We start from the raw sequence: 25428 nt of genomic DNA on the forward strand, positions 1-25428 counted from the left end.
ACTGATCCCTTCCTGGTACTTCTGGCCTGCTTGCTTTTGCAATGGGTCTAGTTTATTTCTGAAGTGTGGAGGTATTTGCCTTTCACTAATTAGGTATCTGTTCTCTCTGCGCTCTCTGCCAGGACAGCAGACTAAAATTCATTGTCTGGACAGGGAGATGCCTGGTACTTCCATTGGTTAAACCTCAGGAAGCACAGAGGAAAGCTGTTTGAGGGCGTTTCTGCATTTTCCTGTTAAGACTAAATGCTGTTCATAGCTTGGACCAGCACGTGATTATCCTTGCCGCCATCATTGTCTTTGAGGATGAATGCTCTGGCTTTGCCTGTTGGGTTGCCACCGTCCCTTTGACCATCCCCTGGGTCTGGAGCCTCGGTCAGCACCGACGGTCTGTTGTGAGGATTGCCTGGAGTGGTCAGCAGACACAAAGTGCACGGTCTTACCGCCGGGATCCGCTTGTCTTGGCTTGACAGATACAGATAACTGGTGCAACATTAGTTGAATGAATGGCATGTAATTTTATTCCTAACTTTTTAAATGATAGGTGGAAAGCTTCAGCTAATGCCCCTTTAATAATTAATTGATGTGTACAGGCACATCTTAGAGCCATTTTCATTTTATATGGTATGATAGAACTTTGATTAATTACTACTGCTCGTAGAGTTGTAATAGATTAGTGCATTACTTAATGGGAGGAAAGCCTGTACTTTTCTTGTCATTGACCAAATAATAATGGATCAGTTGAGAGGCAGTCAGCTATAGTTGATGCTTTCTTATTAAAAAAAAAAATCCATTTATAATGTCTAGCATATAAAATGTGTGCATGTTGGGATTGTACCCCATTGCCTCACCTTTCTTATGTTGCTTATATTCTTATACAACTAGAAACTGGGGGACTGTTGCTGGGCAGAGAAAGACTTGGTTGTTATCAAGGACCCTAAGCTGAATAGTAGCTGAACCTAAGCTGAATGGGGTTATCTAGGACCCTAAGCTGAACGGTGAGCTACTATTGCAAAGAAAACTGTTACGGGTGCCGGGGTGCACCAACAGGGGTCGTGGGAAATGGTTCTTCACCTGGAGTCCTGTGTCCGGTTTGGCACTGGACTTTAAGCAAGATGTAGACAAACTGGGGAGAATCCAGTGCAGGACAGCAAAAATGACTGGTGGGCTAGGAAACATGCCTGACCCGGAAAGGTTTGTGGAAGGGGGGTTATAGTTTGGAGAAGAGAAGGATGAGAGGGGATTTGATAAGTCTCCCCTCCGGAAGCGGTGTTATAAGCAGCATGGTGATGGATTATCCTCTGTGTCCACAGGGTTCAGGACAAGAAGTTATGTTGTTAAATTTCAGGAAGGGAAATGTAGGTGGAAGATTAGGAAGACTTTCCTAAGTCTGGGCCTGGTTCAGCACTGGAACAGATTACTTCGGTTGTGGCGTCCCATCTTTGGAAGCTTTTGAGAGCAGGTTAAACCAACATTTGACTGGGATGGTTTATATAGGGGTGATCCTGGCTTGATCACCTGACAGCCCAAGTTGTTCCTTCCAGCCCTCTGTTTCTGTAATTAGGCTGGACAGGCCATTGTGGGCACTGCTGAAATACCAGCACTTTGCCGCACAGATGCACTGAAGTAAGTCGTGCCATTCAGGCTGTCTTTCTGCTAAAAGATTTTTCCCCTCCAGCGTTGACTCTGGATCCAGATTGCAAGCAGCCAGCACCAGCGGCGACTTTCCAGGGGAGCTTCCTGTGGAGGAGGGAGGGGAATGCAAACCCAGTGCTCAGCCTGGGGAAGGCTCGAGCAGGGTCTTCTGCCAATTAAACTTTGTTTATAAGCCATATTGCCTGGATCAGGTTGCGGAGGGGGCACACGCAACCATTAGTGCATGGCATGTTCCACCCTAACTTGTGAGGCTAGGCCCCTGGACTCTGCAGCAGCTTAATTTAAATAACAAATGGATATTTTTACTGGATTTAATATGAAAATGAATAATAGTACAGTAGCCTCTGGGGGGTTCATTTTGATATTAGTTTTACATATAGAAACCGCTTCTCTGTTTAATGTGAGCAGCATGAGCGTGTGGCACTTCTTAGAGTAATGTAGAGCCTGAATTGCCTGCATTTTTGTTTCCTCATCCCACCTTCTGCTTTCCGAGGTTATGTACCTTCTAAAATAGTCCTGTATTGCTTAGCACACCATCTATAATCTGCAATATTTGTACAGGCTGTCCTGAAATACATGTGTTTCACTGAAAATATGATAGAGAGAGAGAAGAAAGCTCAAAAGTGCATTTTAAATCAGTACCTCGATTGTCTTGTAAATGGTGCGTGTGTCCCGCAGTTAATGTAAGGAAGCCTGTGATATATTTTACTACATTAGTGATTGCTGGGACAGATATTAACACGAAGCCATTCGGTGGCTTTGTGCAGAGTCACTGTAATATGGAAGACGGTAATGGTATGCAGTACCTATTCCATCTATTAAGAGTTCCTGGGGGGAAAGCAATAAAGTAATGCAGTAAAAAACGTCCCAATTGTCCCTGCTATAAAATGCTGCTGGGCCTTCTGGCTGAATGTAGTGAGCGAAGAATGGGGCTGCCCAGCTGTCAGCAGTCATTTAGTAATGAAATACCACATATCCATTCAGTAATTCTCTCTCTCTCTCTCTCTCTCTCTCTCTCTCTCTTTCCTCAATACTTTGCTGCTAACTCACTGACGAGCAGATTCCATGAAATCAATTAGCAGATCTACCCGGCTCATGCTGGGTGGAATTAGTTGCAGGGAGAAATCTCACTCTCTCCCTATTAGGTGAACTGTGAGACCAATTAGTCACCTTAAACTTTCAAAAAAGGGTTCTTAAAAATAGCACAGTTAATTTGGCATGCAGACTTCAGTAAGTACCAGCGCTCTGCTACCTGGCCTGGCTGTTAGCTTTAGCCATGTGAAGCTTATGCCACCAGCTTTGCATCGGGTGCTGTTTATCATTTGATAGTGGGACGGACTTTGTGCCCGGCGATACGTGGAGGAAGTGTCTTTGTGTGCTGGTGTAGGTTGTCTGAAGGCAGCACCTGCGTGGTAGGCTGACCTGCCGGTGGGAAATGCATGCTCTCACTAGCCCTAGACTCAGGGGCGGAGGTGGCAGCTCTCCTAGCCCATACGTTTTCTTTAGACATACAGATTTAAAGGACATTTTTGATCCCCCCATATGCACAGAATGGTTCCCAGTATGTTCTTATATAGCTCAAACTTCAAAGCCACATGCATAAACTTGGGGCTTTAATAAACAAAAGACTAAAGAGTTGCTTTGCTGTTTTTCCCAGCACGGCAGCCTCAGGCTTTATGCTGGCCAGAAAAATGACAAACTACTTCAAACAGGAGCAGTTATTGGTGGCAGGACTTTTTTTTTTTTTTTTTTTGCTAATGTTTCATTACAAAAAAGAAGTCCAACCAAATTTTATTTTTGCTGTTTCTGATACACTCTGTATTGGCAATTAATAGCTTAAGTGAGTCCTGTTTTAAAAGAAGCTTTAAAAAAAACAACCTTTGGTATGAATCATAAATTTGCAAAGTCCCAGGAGGTAGAAATCTTTCTATATTAGCACTAACTGGAAATGTTTTAAGGTAATGGTTTAATAAATATTTTAGCACTGTCTGTCTTAATAAAATGTTGACCTTCTCAGTGCTCCACCAGGCCTGGGATGTTAACACAGAAATTGTCAACGATGTACGTGGAACATATGAGCTAATTTACTGAATTTTGCAGGTCCTTTCTTGCAAACAAAAATATTTAAACCTTGGACTTTTGTAATTTGAGCTTCTGTGCAAGCTGTAGTAGTTAGATACCATACAGCTTAACCCTTAGCTCACTGACATTTTCCAGATGTTTGAATGCTTCTTAGGAGGACATGGATAGAAACATTTCCAGTCTCTGAAGGGTTAAAAAGCTTGTAGATAATCCAAAACACAAAAAATGCTGCAGCAGCAGAATTGCTTCAAGCTCTTTTAAAAGTCCTTTCAAGTTAAGATGACATTGCTTTTGGTTTTAATGTAATGAATTCAATAACGCGAGAAGGCACTAGCTCTTTCTAGTCGTTCTCACTCTCTGGTGAGGAGAGGAGGGTTTATGGATTCTTATCCAGCGAGATAAAGACCAGCTTGCCTGTAGCCTGGTAAATTCAAAGTGGAGCATTTTCAGAAACGGTGGAGAAAGTGTGTTGTTTCCAGCCTCCAGAACGAAGACCTCCGGAGCGCCTTTCCAACGGAGCAGGCCACCCAGGGACTTCAGCCCATTTTTACAAGGATAGGTCAATAGAAGCCGGCTCATAAAATTGTCCTTCAGCCAGGAAACGTTGCATCTTCTCTCTTCTTTGTTTCAGTGGTGCTTGCCCCGTGTGAGCGTGTCTCAGTAACTGTGGTGGGCTTTCTGCACCTGCGTTTCAGCGATAACGTGCAATGTGCAATTGTTTCTTTGCCGAGCCCATGTAGTTGGAAGAAAAGATTTCTCTTAACTCCTCTTGGATGCTGGGTGCTGAGTAGCTGGAAGTGCAATAAATAAGATTATACGGGTGGGGTTTCCTCGTGTGGTGGTAGTACCCGATTTTTCCCTACCCCGTCCCCTTCTCCCACCCAAAGCCCAGTCATTTTACCACTAGGAAACGTGTTCTTCATCCAGTAAGAAACTCATCTGCCTGTCCCTCTGATGCGTGCACATAACAAGAATACATGGTGAATCTTTTTGAAACGGAGTACTCCCCTGCCAGCACTTCTCCCCGCAGGGAGCAGGCGTGATAACAGATGCTTACCAGTATTTTATAGATTTTATAGACATTCGGGCTGGAAGGGACCTCGGAAGATCATCGAATCCAGCCCCCTGCCCAAAGGGCAGGAAGTCAGCTGGGGTCACAGGATCCCAGCAAGATAAGCATCCAAATTTCTCTTGAAGGTGTTCAATGTAGGTGCTTGAACCACCTCCGCTGGCAGACTGTTCCGGACCTTGGGGGCTCTGACAGTAAAGAAACATACTAGACAGTAAAGACAGTATTAGTCACATTGGGTACCCCGCTCCTGTATCGCACTCTCTGCCGTGGTCACATGCTCTTCGCCTTCCCTCTTGGGTCCAGCACGTCCGCGTCTGTTGACATAGTTGGGCTGCTCGGAGGATCCTTGTAGGTGCTGGGGATCTGGGGCTGGGCAAACACAGCTTGGCCGCATTGAAATGCTTCTTGTCCAGAGCTGTTCTTCCGTCGGAGTTTTGTCTCTCTCGGTCTGTGTTGCAGCTGCAGCGTAGGGTCGATGAGCTGCATGTGCTATGAGCGGAGGGATCCCAGCACCATCTGTGCTCCCTCATGGAGGGCAAGTAGCTGATAAACTGGTGTGATATGCACAGGGAATGTAGGGCGTGTGTGTGTGGGTACACAGTGGTAGGGAATTGTGTGGAACTTGAGTGTGCACAGGCTGTCATTGTGCTGGTCTTGCTTCTGGACACTGGTGTTTACCCAACCAAGTGGGACCTTGGGGGCAGATAAGTTGCTTAATTATAGCAGAAGGGTAGGAAGGCCAATGGATTATGCCTCAGACTTGGATACCTACATTGAAGGCCAAGCCCAGGCACGTGCATCTGCCTGAGCAAATCTCAGTGCTGCCCACAAGAGCCGTGAAGACTGGAGCTCCATAACCGTAACGTGCTGGGAGGCATTTGTGTAGGTGCTGAAATGACCTTGGCAACTCCATTGCGACCTTGATGTAGTTTCTGCCCGGTGTGGTAGGGACTGGAGGAAGGCATTGCTGCGTTGGTCCGTCCTGAGGATGCTTTTATTGGAGATGCGCCCCTGAAGGTGTTGCATGGAGTTTGCCTCGGGGGTGGAATCTGCAGCAGTCAGGGTTGGGGGCACAATATTAACGCCAACAGGCTCTGGTAGAAGAGCTACAAACAGCTTCACGTGAATCACCTGGTCTGTACATAACGTGTTCTCGAATGCCAGCGTCCTCCAACCAGAACTGGATCACTAATCTAGCTCTGGCAGTTCCTTGGGACTCTGTTCTTCCACTTAATGAGCTGATCATTGATGCTTTTCCAAGTGTTTTCATGTCTTTTAATGCTAGTTCAAACGTCTGAGGTATTATGAAAGCAGGCAGAGAAGATACCAGCTGCTTCAGGGGTGCTCCTAACGTGCGCGTTCTCCGCTCCCTGTAATGGAGAGAATTGCCCGCTGTCCCACAGCTGCATTTTGCTTCTCCCCCCACTGAATTTGAAATTCATTTTCAGCAAAAGGCAGTGAGAGGAGAGAGGAAAAACAGGAAGACAGATACGTGCAGCTAACATGCAGCCTTTCTCCTTAGAACCGCCGCTTCCTCGGCCTCCGTGTGCCTCACCCCCACGCGCACCCAGAAAAGGATGGTTTTCGTGTTGCACAACAGGAGGGGGTGTGTGTGTGTGTGTGTGTGTGTGTATAGTTATGTGTAAGTGTGTGTTTTATGCTGGAGGATAGGGCTAGGCTTCAGAGTGACCCAGACAAATGGGAGGACTGGGCCAAAAGGAATCTCGGGGTTCAACAAGGATAGGTGCAAAGTCCTGCACTGGGGAGGGAGCGATCCCCTGCACTGGGGCAGGCAGGGGGTGAGGGGCTGGGCACCAGCTCTGTAGAAAAGGACCTGGGGGGACAGGGGACAAGAAGCTGGACAGGAGCTGGCAGTGTGCCCTTGTGCCAAGAAGGCCGACAGCATCCGGGGCTGCATTGGCAGGAGCGTTGCCAGCAGCTTGAGGGCAGTGATTCTCCCCTCTATTCGGCACTGGGGAGGCCACATCTGGAGTCCTGTGTCCAGCTGTGGGCCCCACGACAGAAAGGATGTGGACACGTTGGAGAGAGTCCAGTGGAGGGCAATGAAAATGGTTGGGGGCTGAGGGACAGGATGGGTGAGGAGAGGCTGAGGGAACTGGGCTGATTGAGTCTGGAGAAGAGGACAAGGCAGGATTGAATAGCAGCCTTTACCTCCCTGCTGGGGGGCTGCACAGAGGATGGAGCTGGGCTGGTCTCAGTGGGGGCAGATGACAGGACAAGGAGCAATGGGCTCAGGCTGTACCAAGGGAAGTTGAGGTTGGAGATTGGGAAGAATTTTCTTACTAGGAGGGTGGTGAAGTGCTGGAACAGGTTATGCAGAGCGGTGGTGCAATCTCCATCCTTAGAAGTTTTTAAGACCTGGGTAGACAAAGCCCTGGCTGGGATGATGCAGTTGGGGCTGGTCCTGCTTGGAACAGAAGGTTAGACTGAGGTCCCTTCAACCCTCATTCTCTGCGATTTGATGATTCTGTGAAAAGGTAGAAGCGGGTGTGGTCGTGCCGCTACCACGCACTTCGGAGCCATGAGAAAAAGATGGCGCAGTCCAACACCACGCGGGATCTTTGGGGCACTGTCCCTGGGTCATTCTCCTCTGCAAAACGTTGACAACCTGGGCATAGAGCAGGGCTTGAAGAATATATGTTATGACTAGTAGACAAAGGACTCAACTGCTGGCTCTAAGCAGATATGGAGCTAAAGGAGGGGAGCTCTGGCAGCGACGACACCCGTGGCAGACGCTCCTTGCTGCTGGAAGAGTTCCTGACTTCCTCGAGGGCTGCGTCTTTCGTATCCGCCTGGTGCTGCTCACGTGCGATATGCTGGAAGTGCTGCCCCTCTCGGATGGTCCGTCGTCACAGCGGAGGCTCTCCGCTCCTTGGTCCTTCCCTGCACCTCTTTATTTTGCTAAGACTAGGAGGCAAGGGCTCTTGATGGTGTTGTCCCACCTGCGGCCTCCGTTCTCGGGTCTTCCTTTCCTGGTCAGCGATGTTCTTGTCCGGTGCTACTGCTCATCTCCTCCCCACCGCACACACCGTTCGTCTCGGACGAGTGCTCCCACCAAATCAGTGAGCAGTCGGCTAACGGAGCCCCATGCTCAGCGCATCCAATTTCTCCGGACGGTTGAAATGCAGTTGCTCGGACCCAGCAGGGCGAGGGCCGCGGGGGCTCCTGGCAGGGCTGGGGCTCCTGCAGCAGGAGCTCATCTCCCTCCCGCAGAGCTGTGCTGACCTTGTTTACTTCGTGCGTGCGCATCATCAAATTGCTTTGTTAATTGCCGCTCATTTAGAAATACAATCAGGCATTTCCAGACAAGTGCTCTGATATTACAGTTAAAACGTAATAAAATGTTTGTGGTTTTTAACACTTGGAATTAATTTTTTTTATCCATTTTATGAAACGTGCTGATTGCAACCTCCTGGTTGCATGTGTGCAGTTGTTAAAAACCACAGAGATTACAGCAGAGCAAGGAGAGCTCAGGAAAAATGCATCAGTAAAAGGCTCTGTCCCGAATGATTATAGTCCTTGATCATGCCTGAAGGTCGGAGAGACTCTGTCTCTGGACCCCTCGAAGGCGTGAGCTCCACGGCTGGTTCCTCGCACGGCTGCCAGGGAGGGCCACGGGGCACGTCTGTCCTGCAGCGGGAGCGTGATTGTGAGTGTGGCCCATCCGCCTCTCCCGCGAGCCCCGGACCTGGAGCCGTGGCGGGGAAGCTATTCCAAGGCACACCACACCGCACCTCTGCGGGTTTGCTAGGCTCCTCTGAAATAAAAGCTTGGTAGCTACTGGTCTGCTGATCCTGTGGCGGTAGTGGCGTGTTGCATACCCGCAGGTGAGGGGGCTCCGCCAGCCGTAACCACCCACGTCCGGGAGCATCGTCTGCCTGCTGGGCACATTCCTTGCATGCTATTAAGGGGCCCCGAGCTTCGCACTCCTCCTGTCGGATGTGCTCGTGTTTGATGAACTAGATGCTGCATCTGCTGTCAGCAGGCCAGCTCTAGCACTAGCTGTGTTTAAGGCAGAGATGGGCTATTTCCTTCCTTCCTTCCAAGTTTTAGCTGCTGAATGCAGCATGAGGGTTTCCTTCATTTTTCCTTGATTTGAGAACAGGCTAACATTTTTCCCATTATGATTTCCTTTGTTTTTTCCTACGTAAAGCTTTTGCCTCTAGGAATTTAAGTTCTGGCAACTAGCAAAATTAAAATGGCTTTCCTCCTAAGTACTGTAAAGTGTGTGTGTGTGTTGAATTGGATCCTAATGACTCTGAGTGTGCATTTTAGCACATTAATGTGTGAATGGATTGAAAAACCAACTAGCTGTAATTTCTTTGCTTGTAAAATTTTACTGAATGGTATCCCAGGAGGCTGTACATTATATATCCCCTTTATACGTTACACAAGGTCACCTAAAGGCTGTCGCCTGGAAGGAAAGAGTGAATAACTTCAAAAGCAAAGCGGTGAAGTTCTTAGAGATAGCAGAGGGAATGCACCTTTTTTCCAAAGGTCTTTCCATTTGCTATCAGCAAAAATCTTCATTACAAAAGGGCACGTTCTTTGTGAGGTGCAACACTCTTTCAGGTGGATCTTTTATTAGGATCCACGTTTATCTTGAATCGCTGTATTAGTATGGGACAATTCCCTTGGTAAATCAGATACATAAAAGTTGTGAGGCATAATTGAGATGCAAAGAAAACATCCTTGCAATTTGTGATAGTGGGAACTTTTAGAATTGGTTTAAAAAAAAAAGGTACCCTCCAGCCTTTCCTTCTGTGAAAAAGGCTCCCTTTCCCTTGCCCTGTGTGTTAGAGGAATTAAAAATATTGGCATTTTTAAGATCATGTTCAGAGTTATAATAAACAGTGGCGATTATCACAGATACAGATGGCGTACGTCTTGTTGAGCGTAAGACCTGATTACTGCTATCGTCTCCCCTGTGAACAGGAGCCAAAGCCACCGTAAATTGAGGTGACCACGGCGTAGTCACACTCCTGACTGCTGTCACGTGGCTGTTGTGGCGGCCAGTGCCGCCTGGGAGCCCGAAGGGAATAGCAGCGTCGGTTTGGAGAGGGTCTGCGGATGTAAAGACCTTACCAGGAGCGTCAGCAGCCCCAGCGCCGGGGACAGTGAGGGATCTGGAGAGGTGAGGAGGTGCCCTTCCAGTATGAGAGCTGCAGGTAATTATTTCTGAACTTTATCGCAGCCGCCTCTGGACGTCACTCCTGGGCCGCTAGGGGCAATTGTACAGGCTGATGCAATTAAGATGTATAGCGTGCACTTTGCCCTCTCCCTTCTCTGCCTTTCTCCCTCTGAAATGGATGAGGTTGCACTTTCGGGAAGGCTGGCAGTCGTGCAGCGCTCCGTGCATCCGGTCGTTTGCGAGCCTGTGGCATGGCTGGAGGCAGGGGCTGCCACCCGCCTGCACGCTCCTCCCGTCGCACCGCAGCCCTGCATGTGAGCAGAGCGCAGTGCCGTCTCCTGGGCAGGGGCCTCGTCAGCTGGGCCAGGGCCTCGTGTCATGAGAAGAGCAGGCCTGTTGGAAGATGACCTGTTTGTCCAGAGGCACTGGCTTTTCTGCAGGCCTGATGCAGCTGTCTGCTGGCTTCTGGAGCCAGCAGGCTCCTGTGCAGCCCCCACGTTAATGAGCCGGTCGAAGGGAGGTTGCAAGAAGTATTGATTGACTTGTCTTCCAGCATGTTGTTCTGAGCAGACGGAGGTAGACTTGAACCCAGCTAACCCCAAAGACTGTGGCAACTCCTGTAGCATCTGTAACTTCCTGTGCAGAGCGTTGTATAAGAAATTCAAGCTTATTTTGCTGTTTATGTACCATGAGAGAGAGAGAGAGAGGTGTTAGGATAGAGCCACAAAGGCAGAGCTGAGGTTGCGATTTCAGTGCTAACTCTGGATTTCTAGCCCTAAAAGTGCATGATTTCTTGATCTTAAAGGTGCTTTGAGGTCCTGTTACATTGGTGATATGATAAATTGCATTTCTCCTTGCCAGTGCAAGATAAAGAGGCCTTGGTGAAAATGAGAATTGGACTGCTAGCGTTTTCAAAGCAATTAATATTTTATGGTCACCCTGCCATATCACCGTCCTTTCACAAGGTATGGAGAACACTTTCCCTTCCTCTTTGGTTCAGGCTCAGCAGTGCTGTTGCATGAAAACTTTTGACTGTCCCTGGTGGTGAATACAAATATAGTCCACAGGACCCTCCTCGTTACAGCATCCAGCTGCCTCCAGATCCAGGAAATGAGTGTGCGCCTTGCCGAGAGAGTTCAGCAGGGAACTAAATTGAACGAAGCAGCCCGGATGGAAGCCCGTCACTACCTACATATAAAGTGAGCAGGTATCCTGCGAGGGCAGAGGCTAGGGAAGCAATTTCTGAACTCTTTAAATGAGGGCTGCTTGGAAAATCTCATTCTAGAGTACACAAGAGAAGAAGCTAATCTCAGTTTAGCCCTCAGTAATGCACGGTAATGTGACAATAATGGGGTTCAAGAAGTAACTATAGTTGAACAGCTAATAGCAACAACTGTATAATTAAGTTAAACATCCTTCAGGAAACATTTTTTACCAAAACCAAGCACGGAGAACATTCACCATTACCTTAGATGAGATTAAAAAAGCACAATCTGTATAAACCCTCCAGCAGGACACAAGTCTTGCAGCAGGCAGTGAGTTGGAAAGGAACTTCCCCTTATGGGCAGACTGCTCAATAGTTGCTCTTTTGGGGATTTCTTGGGTTTTCTTTTCAAGTGTCTGATGCAGGCAAGAACCCAGGTCTTCTCCAATGCAGTAGGTCACATAAGGTCTCGGATGCAGTGGAGAGGAGGCAGAAAGTGCATGTTTGGAAATCTTTTGCTTAGTGCTGTGGAAACTTCATGGGAGAACGTGGCACGGGAGAAGGTGCTACAGTGCCAAGGCCTCTCCTGCTCTTGCAGCTTGGGCCTAAATGAGGAGGTGCCAGTAGCTGACCGACCGAACAGTCGTGACTGCAACCAAGGGTCTGTCTGCATGGTTGTCACTGCTGTGACTGCAGCTCAAGTAGACACCCCCAAAGCAGTTGCCTCGGGGGCTGTGAGCAGCGGAGCCGCGGGGAGCGTGGAGCACAGTCTGACCACCCCAGTACTTACCCAGATTCAGGGCTGGTGCAGCTTGTGCTCAGCTCCGCGTAGCTGCGGCCACACCGCCAGCCGTACATCCACGATGGCGGGTTTGAGGCTATCTCAGGCTGGCCTGCATGAGCCATGATTATATTCTGTGGCCGGTGCGGGTCCCAGAACATGACGGCAGCTGCAGAAGGAGCGGGTTCCAGGGAAATGGGAAGTCTAGTCAAAAAGGCCCTAAGATTAAAGGTAAAGGAGAGGACGTTCTTAGTGGCGTCACAACAAGTAGAAGTACGCGTGCTGCTGAACAAGACGTGAACCAGGAATGCAAGGGGTAAACTGTCATGGCTAAGTGGTGGGTTGGAGAGAGTCCTACCCTGAACAAAACGGGGAACAGGAGCAGAGCCTATGGCAGGTAAGGAGGGAAACTAGAAGGGCCAACCTGGGTTTTGCAGAAGTAGTATATAAAGGTGTGAAAACAAACAACAAGCAATCGTTCTGAGCACACCAGGAGCATAGTCCTTCAGAGACGCTAGTGGTGTCTAGTGGATCGCTAGATATAAAGGGGAGCGATTAAGGAAGTTGCTGGGAGGCTAAATGGTTTCACTTGAGCAGTCTGCACCGTCAAGGCTGCTGTGAAGATGCCACTGCCCTGTCATGGTAGTGAAGGTGAGCTGGTTTCAGAGATGTTGTTGGAGGAAGAGGTTCTGGGGCAAACTCATAACGTAAAAAAGAAAGTGACCCAGCGCGAACAGTAGACTCAGGAGTCCCGACGGAGCCTCAGCACGATGCTGCTGAGCTGAACACAGGAGACTGGAGAGCAGGGAGTGCCGTGCCGCTATCTGAAAGGTTTATAAGCAGTGATCTAGTGAATTGGAGAGCTCTAAGTCTTGCATCTGTACCTTTGCAAATTGGTTGAAACAGTAATTAAACACAATAACACAACACCTGGAAGATCTTGGTCTGATACCATCTTATCAGTGCAGGTTCTGCCAAGGAAAACTGTCACTAATTGCTTGGTATTCTCAGAACTTGTCAGTAAATTAGTGAATGGCAGAGCAGCCGCAGACATAATTTACTGTGATTTCAAAAGGCCTTTGCCAGGGTCCTGCAAGAGAGGCTTCTGAAGAAGCCAGCTAGTCCAGGAGCAAGAGGTAACCTGTGTGGAGCAAACACTGGTCAGGATTCTGAAAGCAAAGACGAAGATTAAATAGTCCATGTTCGTTGTGGCAAAAACTTAACATAGCGGGGTCTCAAAGTGTATTGGTGCTGTGCTCGGTCATTATGCATCTTAATGATCTGGAAAGAGATGGTGAGGCAGCACATTTTTCAGGAGATGCAAAGTTATTTCGGCTAGTCAGGGTCAGAGAGTGTGGAACAAGTCAGGTGAGCAGATAATGCCATGGTGGGTAGGATCCAATGCGAAGAAATGCGAAGTGTGGCATTGGAGGGGGGAAGGGGAGAACTACTCTTACACTGCCCAGGGCTCTGAATTACGTGCGTTAACCAAAGAAGGGTCAAAAAAAGCACAAGCCCTGCTTCAGTGGCATCGGGGTGGATGGTGAAGTACTGCAGTGCCTACTGCACATGCTCAGTGCTGCAGCCTTGTCCGCACCCTGTGCGCTAGGACGGCTCCTGTCTAAAAGGCACCATTGACCTTGAGGATAACAAGGGTGATTAAGGGCTTGGAAATGGCCCTTGTGCCAGGAGATTGAAAGATGTGGATGATCCCTCAGCATGGAGACAAGGACACACGGGGCAAATGCCAGGCTCGAGCTGAGACCCAGGATGGGGCAGGCTATCCACACCTGCTGCTGCTTAGGTCCTCGTGTCTTTCTCTGCAGCTTTGGTGCTTTGTGATCAGAGGCAGGACCCTGGGCTAGGCAGACCTCCAATTTGCCCATTCCTGTGTGCCCTGCCATCCTGGGGGACATGAAGCCCAGTGGTTCAAGTTCGGTTGATTTGCTGGTAGCACCTCCACTCCCACGCGGCAGGCGTCGAACCCCAGGGGCATGGTTCTTTCAGTCTTCCCTTCCTCCTGGGCCACAGGGGTTTCGGTTTGTCCTCCTCCGGACGTGTCCTGCCTCTGCTTGCAGCCTGGTAACGGGGAGAGGGGGCTGGGTGCCGTGGGAGGGTTGTGGCTGCTGCCACGTCCCTCGTGTGCTGGTGAAGGGCACCTTGCTCTGGCTTGTAGGCCGTGCATCACTTGCAGTCTGAGGGGCTCTTGTTGTCTGTTCAGTAGACTGGGGAGCGGTCTAGCGTCTGGGAGATGGGGACCAGCACACCACTTCAGTGCAAACTGACTGCAGCACAGGTGTGGACGGGGCAAAGCGCCGTGCGTCTGCATCGTTGAGCCCTGCAGGCTTGTTCCTGGCAACACGAGGCCCATTTCAGCAAAAGGGTGCTTTGAAAGCCATGGTTCCCTCCTCTTCGATGAGGCCTGTTGCAGCGGGCATTAACAGCCTCTGACCCTTGCTCGGTGAGTAGAGATTAGGGGTGTGTGAAGTGGGCCCTCTTCGATTCGGATTCAGCCTGAATTGGGGACAGTGATTCGATTCATTGATTCGGATCACTGTCCCTGATTTGATTTGGCCAATTCTGAATCTGAAGATTCGATGCTGATACAGATGCAGCTGTAAATGTTTTTTCTAAGTATCTCGAGGTACCAGGTGGCTTGTGAACGCTGCAATGCGGGGGCACATGGAGCGTCCCACAGGAGCGTGGGGGGACCCTCCACGTGCTCAGCAGCGAACCTGGAAGTGGACCAGAAGTGCTTTCAGTCCACTTCTGGGTCTGCCGGGGAGGGTGCTGGGGCCCCCTGCACCTCTCCCTAGCTCGGCGATTGGCTGCGGGGGACCCCGGGTGCCCACCAGACCCAGGAGGCAGGGGGGCCCCCATTGCACTCCCCAGCGGATCTGGAAGTGGACTGGAAGAGCTTCTGGTCCACTTCTGGGTCTGCTGCCGTCCCCACACTCCTGTGGCACGCTCCATGTGCCCTGGCATCACAGCGATCACCAGCCCCTGGTGCCCTGAGGTATGTAGAAAAAATATTTAAAGCTGTGTCTATGACCGAATCGCTGAATCTTTCCGATTTGCTTTGGAGAGGTAAAAGGGTCCTCTGATTTGATTCGGATTCAGAGATTCGGCCACCAAGTCGGGCCGAATTTCCACCAAATCAAACCAGGGACCGAAGCTTCACACAGCCTTAGTAAAGATGCCCTCTGACGGTCAGCAGGCAGTGCACGGTGCTAATTGATGGCTGGCAGGCTGTAGCCCAGCTGATCAATATTTTGCTAAACTGTGTAACTTATCACTCCCGTCACTTAGCAGGACCCTCTGTAATTCTTGCTCCAGTGACAAATCCTTCCCTTTATCTAGGACAGACTCTTTGCTGCACTGCAGTAACGCTTATAGAAAGAAGTTTGTCTCTGCAGGGATAAATGTGGTCTTTGAGGAGGACCTCGGCATTCAAGCTGTTCTTGCCGCCTGCTTAAATAGTTCCTCTCTTCACCTCTGCTCCTCCCTGTGGACTGGCTGCTTTTCGTGCAGGAGCACGAGCGCCTGCAATTAGGTTCCTGCAGCAGCAGCCCTGTTTTTAACCCCATCTGGAAGAATTGTGTGCTCGCGTGTTTCTGGGGGACCCGTCTCCCAGGTGTCGGTGTGGTTTTCTTGTCTGATCGTGGCTGCCCTGTAAAATGCACGTTCTTCTCATCTGATTTCAGCTGACTCAAGCGATGGGACGACTTTCTGTGGGAAACTCTTCCTTTGCCTGGTCTCATTTCATTACACACGGTCTCATGTCTGCGGCTCATGACAGGCCACATTCCCCATACTTGCTGCGTGTGCTTTTCTTCTGCATACAGATGGCTTCAGCGCCCCTTTGCTCCAGGGGTTATTTGGGCCATTTGTCTGATGCTCTTCGGTTTGTGTCCATCCCTCCAGCCTCTCGGTCATCGTGTCCAGTTCCCTCCAGATTGACTCTTTTTGTTCGAGGTCTCAGGATGGATGTCCCAGGCAAGGTCTCACCTTGGTCCATGAGGTGATAACTTTGCATATGCAGTACACTGGCATTGGCCACTGCCTTCGTATCCAGCTTCACCCTAAACCTCTCGGTATCACTGCCTCCCCAGTATATCTATAATTGGATACCTTGTTCAGGTTTTCCCTCTAGCTTGCAAGGCCAAGAGACTGAGTCTCACTTTCATCCTACCTGTCCATGCTGCTAAACTCCCCCTTCGTGTTGTATTCCTGACCACTGCACCTGTGCTAACAAATGTCACCGCGGCAGCGTGAACATGATCGGAGGTCGGGAAGTAGTTGCACAACTCTGCTGCTTGTACATCGGCATCGTGATCCTCTTTAATTACATGGCTCCATGCAGGCTTCCCCTTCCTCGTTTATTCAGCGCACAGATCAGGTGCCACGCATTGAATGAAGCAGCTGAGCTACACCAATTATTATTGTTACTGTTAATAAAGTAAATGCCTGCTTCATTTACTGCTCACGATCCACCCTGGATGCCAGCCTTGCCCAGGCGGTTTTTAATTAGTGTTGTTTTCTGTTGGATACCCCAAAGTTTTGTGGATGCTTTGTTGCACGTTAGGGAGCCAGTTCCTCCTGAACGCCACGTGTCTTCCCTGCTGGTGCGTAGGGAGCAACCTGCCGAGGTGCCGTCCGAAGTGTGAGCGTGTCTCCCGATGTGCTGCGCGTGCCGGGGCCAGAGCAGAGATGCCTCTGGTCCGTCCTCCCGAGACAGGGGCATGGCACTGCGGGTGCCTATACACGTGCTGGGGCAGTTAATTAGCACGGTTCCCGGGGAGGAACGTTTCTCAACAAAGATGGCATCGGTTTTATCACACGATCATAAACGCAACGAGGTCCTGCCAGAGTTTGAATGAATCTAACGTCCTTTGTCCTCCTTAGATTTTCAAGTTGTTCAAGCATCTGTCTCTAAGTAGCTTCATTTTAATACGTGCTGCTTGTTCTCTCTTCCCCTCTCCCCCCCACCTTTTGTTTTTTCTTTAGTGACTTCTCATCCATCTCTTTAATGTGCTGCCGTGGCCGATGACCCCTTGCATTGGTTGCAGTTCAGTTTCTTTTATTCCGAGGGGTCCGTGGAGGCCAGAAGCCATTCAGCGCTTGTCATGATTTCTCTCAACCTTTTAGAGTTAATCACTCCTCTGAACCCAGATGCTGCCACCTCCGGTGGGGCCTGTTTGCAGTCTTGATTTCCCAGCTCTGTAGGAAACACTATACTCCTGGCTTTGTTTTAAACAAGTCTAGCTTTTCCTGTTGGCCTTCTTCCTCGCTTGCATTTTCCCAACAAACTTTTTGGTTTCTTTGACAGACATTTGGCAATCCTGATGTTAAATTTAGGGGTTTTGGGGTGCTCAACTCAGCATTGTGACCAGCGTCCTCCCAAGTATTTAGCCCCGCACCCTACTTGAATGTTTTGAGTTAGCTCATCTTATCGTCTCGCAGTCCGATGCTGCAAGCATTTCTGCTCATTGCCCCGTAGTATCTGCACTGGCAGGTGCCAGCTAAGTAGTTGGAGGCTAACCAAAGAAGTGAGATTACAGAGGGGTTCAAAGATCATTTCACGTGCAGGAGGCGTTCGGCTGCAAGGGAACAGCAGCCCGGAGAAAGGCACGGGGCTGTGAGCAGCAGGAGATATGTGGCCTAGCAATGGGAACAGAGTCGGCACGTCTTGACAGGTTGGTTCACTTGCATTTCTGCTGCCCTTTTTTATACCAAGTCTGCGTTCTTGCTCAGCTCATTCTTGAATGGCATCTCTCTTGGTTTGTGGGTAATTTCCTCCTCACGTAGCCCCTCTGCCTGAGGAAAAAGCAGCTGTAGCCTCTGGTCCAGATGTGTTCCCCCACTGATGGCAGTGCTTGCCTGTGAAGGGTTAATACCTGATCCCCGTGCCCAGGTGTGGCTTGTCGCCGTGGGGGGGGCAGAGCATCTCGCCTCTCAAGATGGGCAAGAGGCCCTTTCCCTGTTTTCAATTTCAAAACAGAACGACAGTTACTTTGGTTTATGAAAATTTAAAGCTTTCCAATTTGGAGAGTTTTAAATATTGTATGGAGACAGCTTTTTCCCACAGATCCAGCCACAATGGAAAGAAGAAGAGAGGAGGATGCTTTCTGCCAGGCGACAAAGGGGCTGTTGCTCCAGGAGAGATGGGCAGCAGCGTTGCCTAAGGCGGCATCTGGCTTTTTTGCCGGACCATGGAGGCAGGTTCGGGTGAACCCGGTGTAAAAATATCCAGCCTGTAAAACAGCTCATGGGATGCCAGTGCATCTTGGTACAAGCGACAGCCAGGGCACGGGCTTGGCAGTGAAGTGGGAAAACTGCCAAACCCAAGGGGAGGGGATGCTGGGATTAGTTTGCTTAAGGGCGACCCAGCACGGGACAGACCCAGTCCTCCTCGGCGGTCGTGGCAAGTTGCCTGTTGCTGCAGACGGGCCAGGCAAGCAGGGCGCCATGTGGCGTGCAAGAGGACTCGGCCCGGTAAGGTGAAGAAGCTAGCATGGCACACGGGCGGAGGGTGGAGGCGCAGTCTTCGTGGTCTGTCCAGGCCCTTGTTCTTGTTCCCTGGCACTGGACTATTTAGAGAGCTGGCCAGCAAAGGGCAGACCACGCGGGTGAGTTGTTTCCTTTGGGTTACAACTATCTGTATCTGTCTTTGCAGACAGCGCATCTTAATGGCGTTTTAGGAACTCTTTGGGGGGAGACAAATGAGGATTTGGAGGTGGGAACCAGACGGAAAGGAAGTTGGATGTCGGGCTCTTCCGAAGGGGCCTCTGTTTCAGCATACAGGTTCTGGCGGCTGAGCAGGGTTGGCGTTGCTGTTTTGATTCAGGTGGTGGAGCAGGATGGGAGTATCCAAAGCCCCAGGATGAAGAGTCTGGGTGGCAGGATACTTGCCGGTGGTAGTGCCATACAGGCTTGAATGAGTGAGCTCTGCTCGGCTGATAGAAGTTGGGACTGATTCGGCCCAAGACGTGAAATTTCAAAAGGAAAAGGAAAAAAGGGGATGATCAGTATCCTATTCTCTCTGCACGGAGGAGAGAACTAGGTTATTTTGTAAAGTACTCTCAGATGTCTTGGCTGTAGAAGGTGCTACATAAATAAAGATTTTGCATTGTACGATGATCTAACATGCGCAGAGATTTACTGTGTAGATATAGTAACAGAGGGAAGAAGCAGCAGCATCTACTACTTGGTAGGATGGTACAATGTAAATATTTGCCTTGGTGGGGTCTCCTGAGATTTCCCACAGGTTTCCCTGAGCACTGTCACTGCTAGCATTCACTGAACACTTTTGTTTCTGTTAGGAGTTAGCATGCCCCCGAAATGCAGCAGTAACGGTCGCCAAGACGTGTCGGTATTGGTAGCTCTTAGGAAAGTGCCAGAAACTCCCCAAGCCCCAGAAGGTAGGATGCCCTCATACCTATGTTGTCAGGGCTTGAGCCCTCCTCCAAAATGCCTGGGAGCGCTGTGGGTTATTCCTGTTCAAATGGTATAATGCATCCGATGCACACGCTTTGCTTTGCAAAGGTCTTTAGACCTCACAGGCCACGCTATAATACGGGGCCGGAGCAGGCCAGCAGGGTATGTAGCCCTGGATGCAGTTGTTGCTTCACTGTAGCTCCATCAACGTAGTGCAGCCAAATTGGAAAATGGTTCTGCCTTCTTTAAAAACTGTGGGTGGGTGGGTTGTGGGGTTGAGACTGATCGTGGGGTGGGATGCAGGGAGGAGGCCCTTGTTTGACCTTCTGGCTTGGCACAGTATTTGATGTTTCCTTCTTTCTTGGCTTGCAGGAGTAAGTCTGCATCTGTAACCCTGGATGTACTGACCCCTTGTCCCTGACTCGAGAGGACTTGCTTCGCTTTGGAATATGGTGCCTAACTTCTGCGTCCCAGTATTCATCGTGCCAGCAGTAGTTCTGTGCTGCTTGATGCCTTCGGCTGGGGCAGACAGTAAGTAACCTCCAAACTCTTTCCAAGACCTCAGAAATATTAAGAACTTGTTTTCATGTAACATCGAATTCCCTTGGCCTACCGCACGTGCAGCAAGGGAACAGCCAGGGAAAGGGAGCCTCATGATCTCGTGTGTACTGGGGCTGAGGAAGCTGAGGGGCAAGATGAAAAAGCTGTGGTCCTGGTCCATGCTTTTGAAAAACAAACTGCTTACGAGAGCGATGCCCTCCAAGGGGAGCACGATGTTTCATGGCTACGAGATTGAAACCTTGGGCTTGACTCCATTAGCAAGACTTGGCTACACTGCATTTTTTGCTGGGGAGGGTGCTGGGATTCTTCGTGGTTTTAATTTCCCTGTTCTTTCATCTGCACGAAGCCTCCGTCGCCTCATTACTGAAGCTGCACCTCTGAGGTCAGCTGGCTTCATGAGACCTGCCGGAGGACAGTGTAAGCCCCGCTTCCCTGTCATACATTGCGTTTCCAGATTCGCATGGCAGTCGGACAGGACGAGAATATTTCAGTGCCGTGTTGCCTTGTTCTGAACCTGTGTCCACCTCTGTTGTGCTGACACTCGTGTGCAGCTGCCACGTCCAGCTGTGATTAGCCCAGCCCAGGGAAGTGAGCAAGCAGTGAATGGAAAGCCCTCATGCAGTGGGGAGGAGGGCAGACGTGGCTAACAGTGGGGTACTGGAAATGCTTTAAAGCAGGAGCTCTCTAGCAAATGAATTATGCATCATGCAGAAAGCCTCACAGACTCATTATTCAGCCTTGCTTCTCATAACTCAGCCGTCCACATTTGCTGGGGTAGTCCAAGGTATCTGTGGGTCTGTATCTGAAGCAAGGCGGCTTCCTGTCTTCTGACGACAGGTGCCCTCCCTCCTCATCTCCTTGTATCCAGGGCATATCCCAAGTCACCTGCTGCCTGCCTGCTTACATTTTCAAACTGGGATGACCTTCCCTTCCTCATACCTTTGCTGTGAAGACGTAAGCACAAAGCTGGAGCACAGCTTTTTGAGCGTGGCAGGCACCAGGTCATTAAGGAGTTCGGTCCCTGCTGTTCTCTGGAAGCAGCATTGGTCAGGGCAGGTGCTGGAGAGTGGGAGAGGTGCTCGGGCTGACAGACGGGCGTACGTGTGTGCCATGGGGCCCTTTGATGTGCCTGCACAGCTCAGGCTGCAGCTGATTCCTGCCAGGGGCTCTGTATGCAGATCCATCTCCTGGTGAAGGCGCTGGGAGCTGCAGGTGCCCAGAGCCTGCGAGCATGGGGCCTGCTGACATTGTCTGCTTCCCGTTGCCATCCCCAGCCACTTTCCTGCCTCTTTTCTGGGGATCAGGTTGTCACCAGGCTTGTAGCTAAGCTGCAGGTTTACAAACGTCACCAGGAGACTCGATGGAGCCTGGGAGGGGGCATTGCACTATTTTGTGCCAGACGGAGATCCAGACTGGGTCAGACGTGATGGAGATCAGCTGAGGGAGAGTGGAAGGGAGCAGGAGGGGAGACGAGTCCTTTTGGTCGGCCGTCGCACTTCTGCAGGGGCTGGAAGAACGCGTGTTGATGGCGGGGTCTCTCTGCCCAGGCCAGGGCTGCAGATAGGTGGGAGTGTCGTGACTCCGGTCCTTCCTCCTGGGCACCGCTGGCTGGAGACCGTTCGCTCAGCTCGCTCTGTCCGAGGGAATCTGAGCCTGTTTTGGAGCCGGGCAATACAGGGGTGCAGGCTTCATCCTCTAAGCCAGGGGTGCTCAACCTCCAGCCTGCAGAGCCTTGGGATCCGGCCCCTCACCAGTTAGGAGATTTGGCAGCAGGGGAGCAATGGCAGTACTGCCACCCTTCCCTTCCCTGCTGCCAAAATCCCAAGCCTGCGAGGCAGGTCTGAGCTGGACAACAACCGCCGCAGCCCCTGGCTTCTGAGGGGCCTGGCCACCTCCCCTCTCTTGCACAGTGGGTTTGGGGCCAGACCAGCCTCCCCGGCTAGGGTGGGGCTACACCATACCACCTTCCTCCCATGGGACGTCTTAGGGCCAAGTCGCCCCCTGCCCCAGGCCCCGAATTGGGGGCCAGGTCACAGATCCGCCCTCCTCGCAGGGCCTGGATGGGGGTGGGCCCCGTCCCCGTCCCCACTCTACGACATGGGGCCCCACCAGATACGGTTGCTGCGCTAAGCCTTTGAGCCTGAGTTCCCAGAGGATTATCAGCCCAGCCCTGCCCTGCCAGAAAGGACAAAGAGTATTGCTCTCTGGGGTCAAAATGTGTGTGGGGGGTCTCAGGCCATTTCCAGGGCCAGGAACATGTCACTCCTGCAGGGTTAAAAGGACCCAGGTGGGCTTTGCTTTGCAGCCCCAGTGCTAGACCTGGGCTAGCACCCAGGCGTGCAGCATGGTCTCTGTCAAGAGGGACCTTGGAAGATCATCGAGTCCAGCCCCCTGCCCAAAGGGCAGGAAGTCAGCTGGGGTCATAGGATCCCAGCAAGATAAGCATCCAATTTACTCTTGAAGGTGTTCAGTGTAGGTGCTTGAACCACCTCCGCTGGCAGGCTGCTCCAGACCTTGGGGGCTCGGACAGTAAAGAAATTCTTCCTTATGTCCAGCCTGAAACGGTCTTGCAGGAGTTTGTTTAACCAAGAGCTGTTTCCGACATGGAGTTGGCCACTGCAGATTGCTTCTGCCCATTGCTGCTTTCTCGGGCCCCAGGTGACGCTCTGGGAACGACCCGGTGTGGCTTGCCCTCTTTGTGGGTCGGAGGGAGGAAACGCCACGAGTGACGGGGGAGTGTGCCCAAAGTCGGTGGCTCCCTCGCTCATTGTGCCCAGCTGACCTGGCCCGGAGGAGCAGTGACGTTCCCAGCGAAGGGATGCCTAACCTGGAGGTGGAGATTGTGGCCTCTGTGTCAGACCCTGTTGTCCTGGGGTTGGAGCCGTGCAGAGCAGGGTGGCCTGTGCTGTGGTGGTGTCTTAAAGGGAAACGAGAATCCCTCCCGTGGGTTTGAATCTGGGCTGGGCTGTGGTGTGGCCTCTCTCTGTCCTCTCCCCTCCCCGTGCAGCAGTGCCAGGCTCCGGGCTGCTGAGAGCTCCCCGCTCCTCTGATTAAAGGTGATGGAGCAGGGAAAATAGGTTTATCACAGTGTCTAGATGCTTTCCCTCAGTCTGTGCGATCAGCAGCAAGTCATGGTGGGCAGAGGGCCGTGGCCGCATCTGACAGCCAGCTCTCGTGGGGTTTGGAGGTCGCTCTGGAGCGCTCAGATCCGGGGCTTCCCTGTCGAACGTGTCTTTGTTCCACCGTTGTTGTCAGTGCTGCCACCGTAGCGTCTTGACAGTTAGGCAGCTGGCACATAGCTAGACATTAGCGGGCAAGATGAAGCAGGTTGTATATGTATTGCACGGTGGAATTGGTGCGATACCCAGCACTGAGTTCGCAGGAGAGGCGCTGAGATTGGGGGCGTGCAGAGGTTAAGCATAAGGCATTGTTTCAGAAGAGAGGTTTCATCCGGACTCCCTTGCTATGAAAGGAATAGGGTCAACATTAAGACAGTGCTGTCTGCCGAGATGGTACCAGGTACAGGTGAGCAAAAAAGGGACACGTGAGCATTATATACAGAAGTGCTAATTTGGCAGAAAGTACTTTCCAAACCTCTATTGCTTTTGCAGACTGCGGTGAAGAAATTATTAAATTTTCTCTGTGATGTGCCTGTGTTTCTGTCAGGGTGACCCTAATTCCATTAGAGCAGCTTGGAGCTGATTCAGGATGATTGTTTTACACTTTTTCCCTCAGCTTGCTCATGTTTTTCCTTTATGCACTCTCCCTGCTTCCCCTTCTGTCAGCTTTTGATTGTACAGAGGAAAAATGGCTTTGCAGATTTCATTTAATGTTCAGTTCAATTGTCAAGGAAAAGATTCTCTTTTCAGGCCTGTGGAATGCGTTGCTTACTTTAATAAAAAAAAAAAAAAGAAAAGGGAGAGAGAGAAAACCTCTTTTCAATGAAAATGTGGGGTGACCAGGAAGAAAATCAATACTTTCAACAGAGGTCATCAGCAATCCTTTTTTTCAAAATCAGGCTTTGTATTTGATGTTCTGGGCATGGCTTCCATTAGCTGAGGGATGGACTTGATGACCCACCAGAAATATTTTCTAACCCAAAAGCATCTTGGTTTATCTCCAGCAGAATTTCAAAGGACTTGAGGAAGAAAACTAATTCAGAAGCGACCTTGCAGAATGGAAGACCTAAGGTAGAACCGAGGTCAGCTGCAGGGCGAAGCGTGATTCACCACTTGCTAGTTTTCTGCAGATTTCTAAAGATGAACTTCATTTTTGCTTATCAGAGAAATGGGAGAGGGGCTAGAGCAAGTCAGCGGCCCACAGTGAGGCAGCGGTAGTAATGGCAGTCCTGTCTGGCACTGGGCAGGGATATTATCTTGGTGTGGACGGAGGAAATAAGTGCTGACGAGCCTCTCTGTCCCGGCAGCGCTGGATAGTCACATATGCCAGGTGTGGACCTCTGCCACAAGCCTTGGTTTTTGGATACCAATTTGGGTCAGGAACAGGGGTCAAAACCTTTTGGAAGATGTCAGAGGATTGTTGGTATTTCTAAAAACTGAGAAAAGTGAATGGCCCCAAGCGAGTTGTGTTCTGCCAAGGACCTTTTAGGTTGGGATGCAGGCTTTGCGGCGGGGAAGCACTGGGGAGTTTGTTACTGTATTCCCTTCAACTTCTGCTTTACCTTTGCCTGTCTGCACTCGTTGTCCTCTGTACCTGGGACCTGGCCCTGAACCTGACTGCTTCCCGCTCGGTGATTCAGCCATGCCTTGTCTGCTTTGCAGCCTACGTGACTGGTGGTGACTCACCAGCGATCAGCCCCAGAGATTGCACGTACCGGCCGCGGCTTTGCTATCTCTCTCTCTGCTAGGAGAGGGAAGGTACTTGCAGTCTGGGTCTGGGTCTAGGCCTGAGACTCTTTGCTGCCAAAACCTGTTGTCTCCTCCTGTTTTCTGCTGCTTTGTTGGTCCACATGTTCCCAAAATGATGCACAGAACTGTGTTGTGTACCTTGGCAAGGTACAATCCAGATACTTGTGTATGTGCATCGCAGGTATTTAAATAGAAGTCCGAGCAGTTCTTTCAGCTCCGACCTGTGTGATGTGTTTGGGTAGCCTGACAACTTTCATCAGCGCAGGCTTGAGGGGAAATGAGTAAAGCATCCTTGACATAAATGAACCGCGTGTTGAAGTCCGTGCAGTGCAGAGTGGCGCATCCAAGGCCAGGTTGGAGTGCTTGCCCTCCTCTCCCCATGCACTTGTGCTTTTTGGTGGCTGGTTCCCATCCGTATCCATTGTGTGCATGGTCAGAAAATCTTCCCAGATGGATTCCTTAAAATTTCCAGTCTAGTCACTGAATTCCAGTGACCCATGGAAATCTTGCAGGCTCCCTGAGGAGGAAGATGAGCACCAGCTTCCAACCAGACAATTTCATAGATTTCATAGACATTCGGGCTGGAAGGGACCTCGGGAGATCGAGTCCAGCCCCCTG

At 50.5% G+C, this 25428-nt stretch overlaps 1 protein-coding gene across 9 annotated transcripts in view; it reads left to right on the plus strand.

Moving 5' to 3' along the window:
• PTPRF (protein tyrosine phosphatase, receptor type F) overlaps window positions 1-25428 on the plus strand; it is a 355341-nt gene that overhangs the window by 78465 nt on the left and 251448 nt on the right. For all 9 annotated transcript variants that reach the window (XM_019531276.1, XM_019531275.1, XM_019531278.1 and 6 more), the window contains exon 3: window positions 19754-19912. In XM_019531276.1, coding sequence (XP_019386821.1) covers window positions 19831-19912 — 82 coding nt within the window. In that variant the 5' untranslated portion in view covers window positions 19754-19830. The remainder of the gene's footprint in view (window positions 1-19753; window positions 19913-25428) is intronic.

The sequence above is a fragment of the Crocodylus porosus genome, unplaced genomic scaffold (genome assembly GCF_001723895.1).
Source record: "Crocodylus porosus isolate Cpor-Errol unplaced genomic scaffold, CroPor_comp1, whole genome shotgun sequence".
NCBI classification, from domain to species: Eukaryota; Metazoa; Chordata; order Crocodylia; family Crocodylidae; genus Crocodylus; species Crocodylus porosus.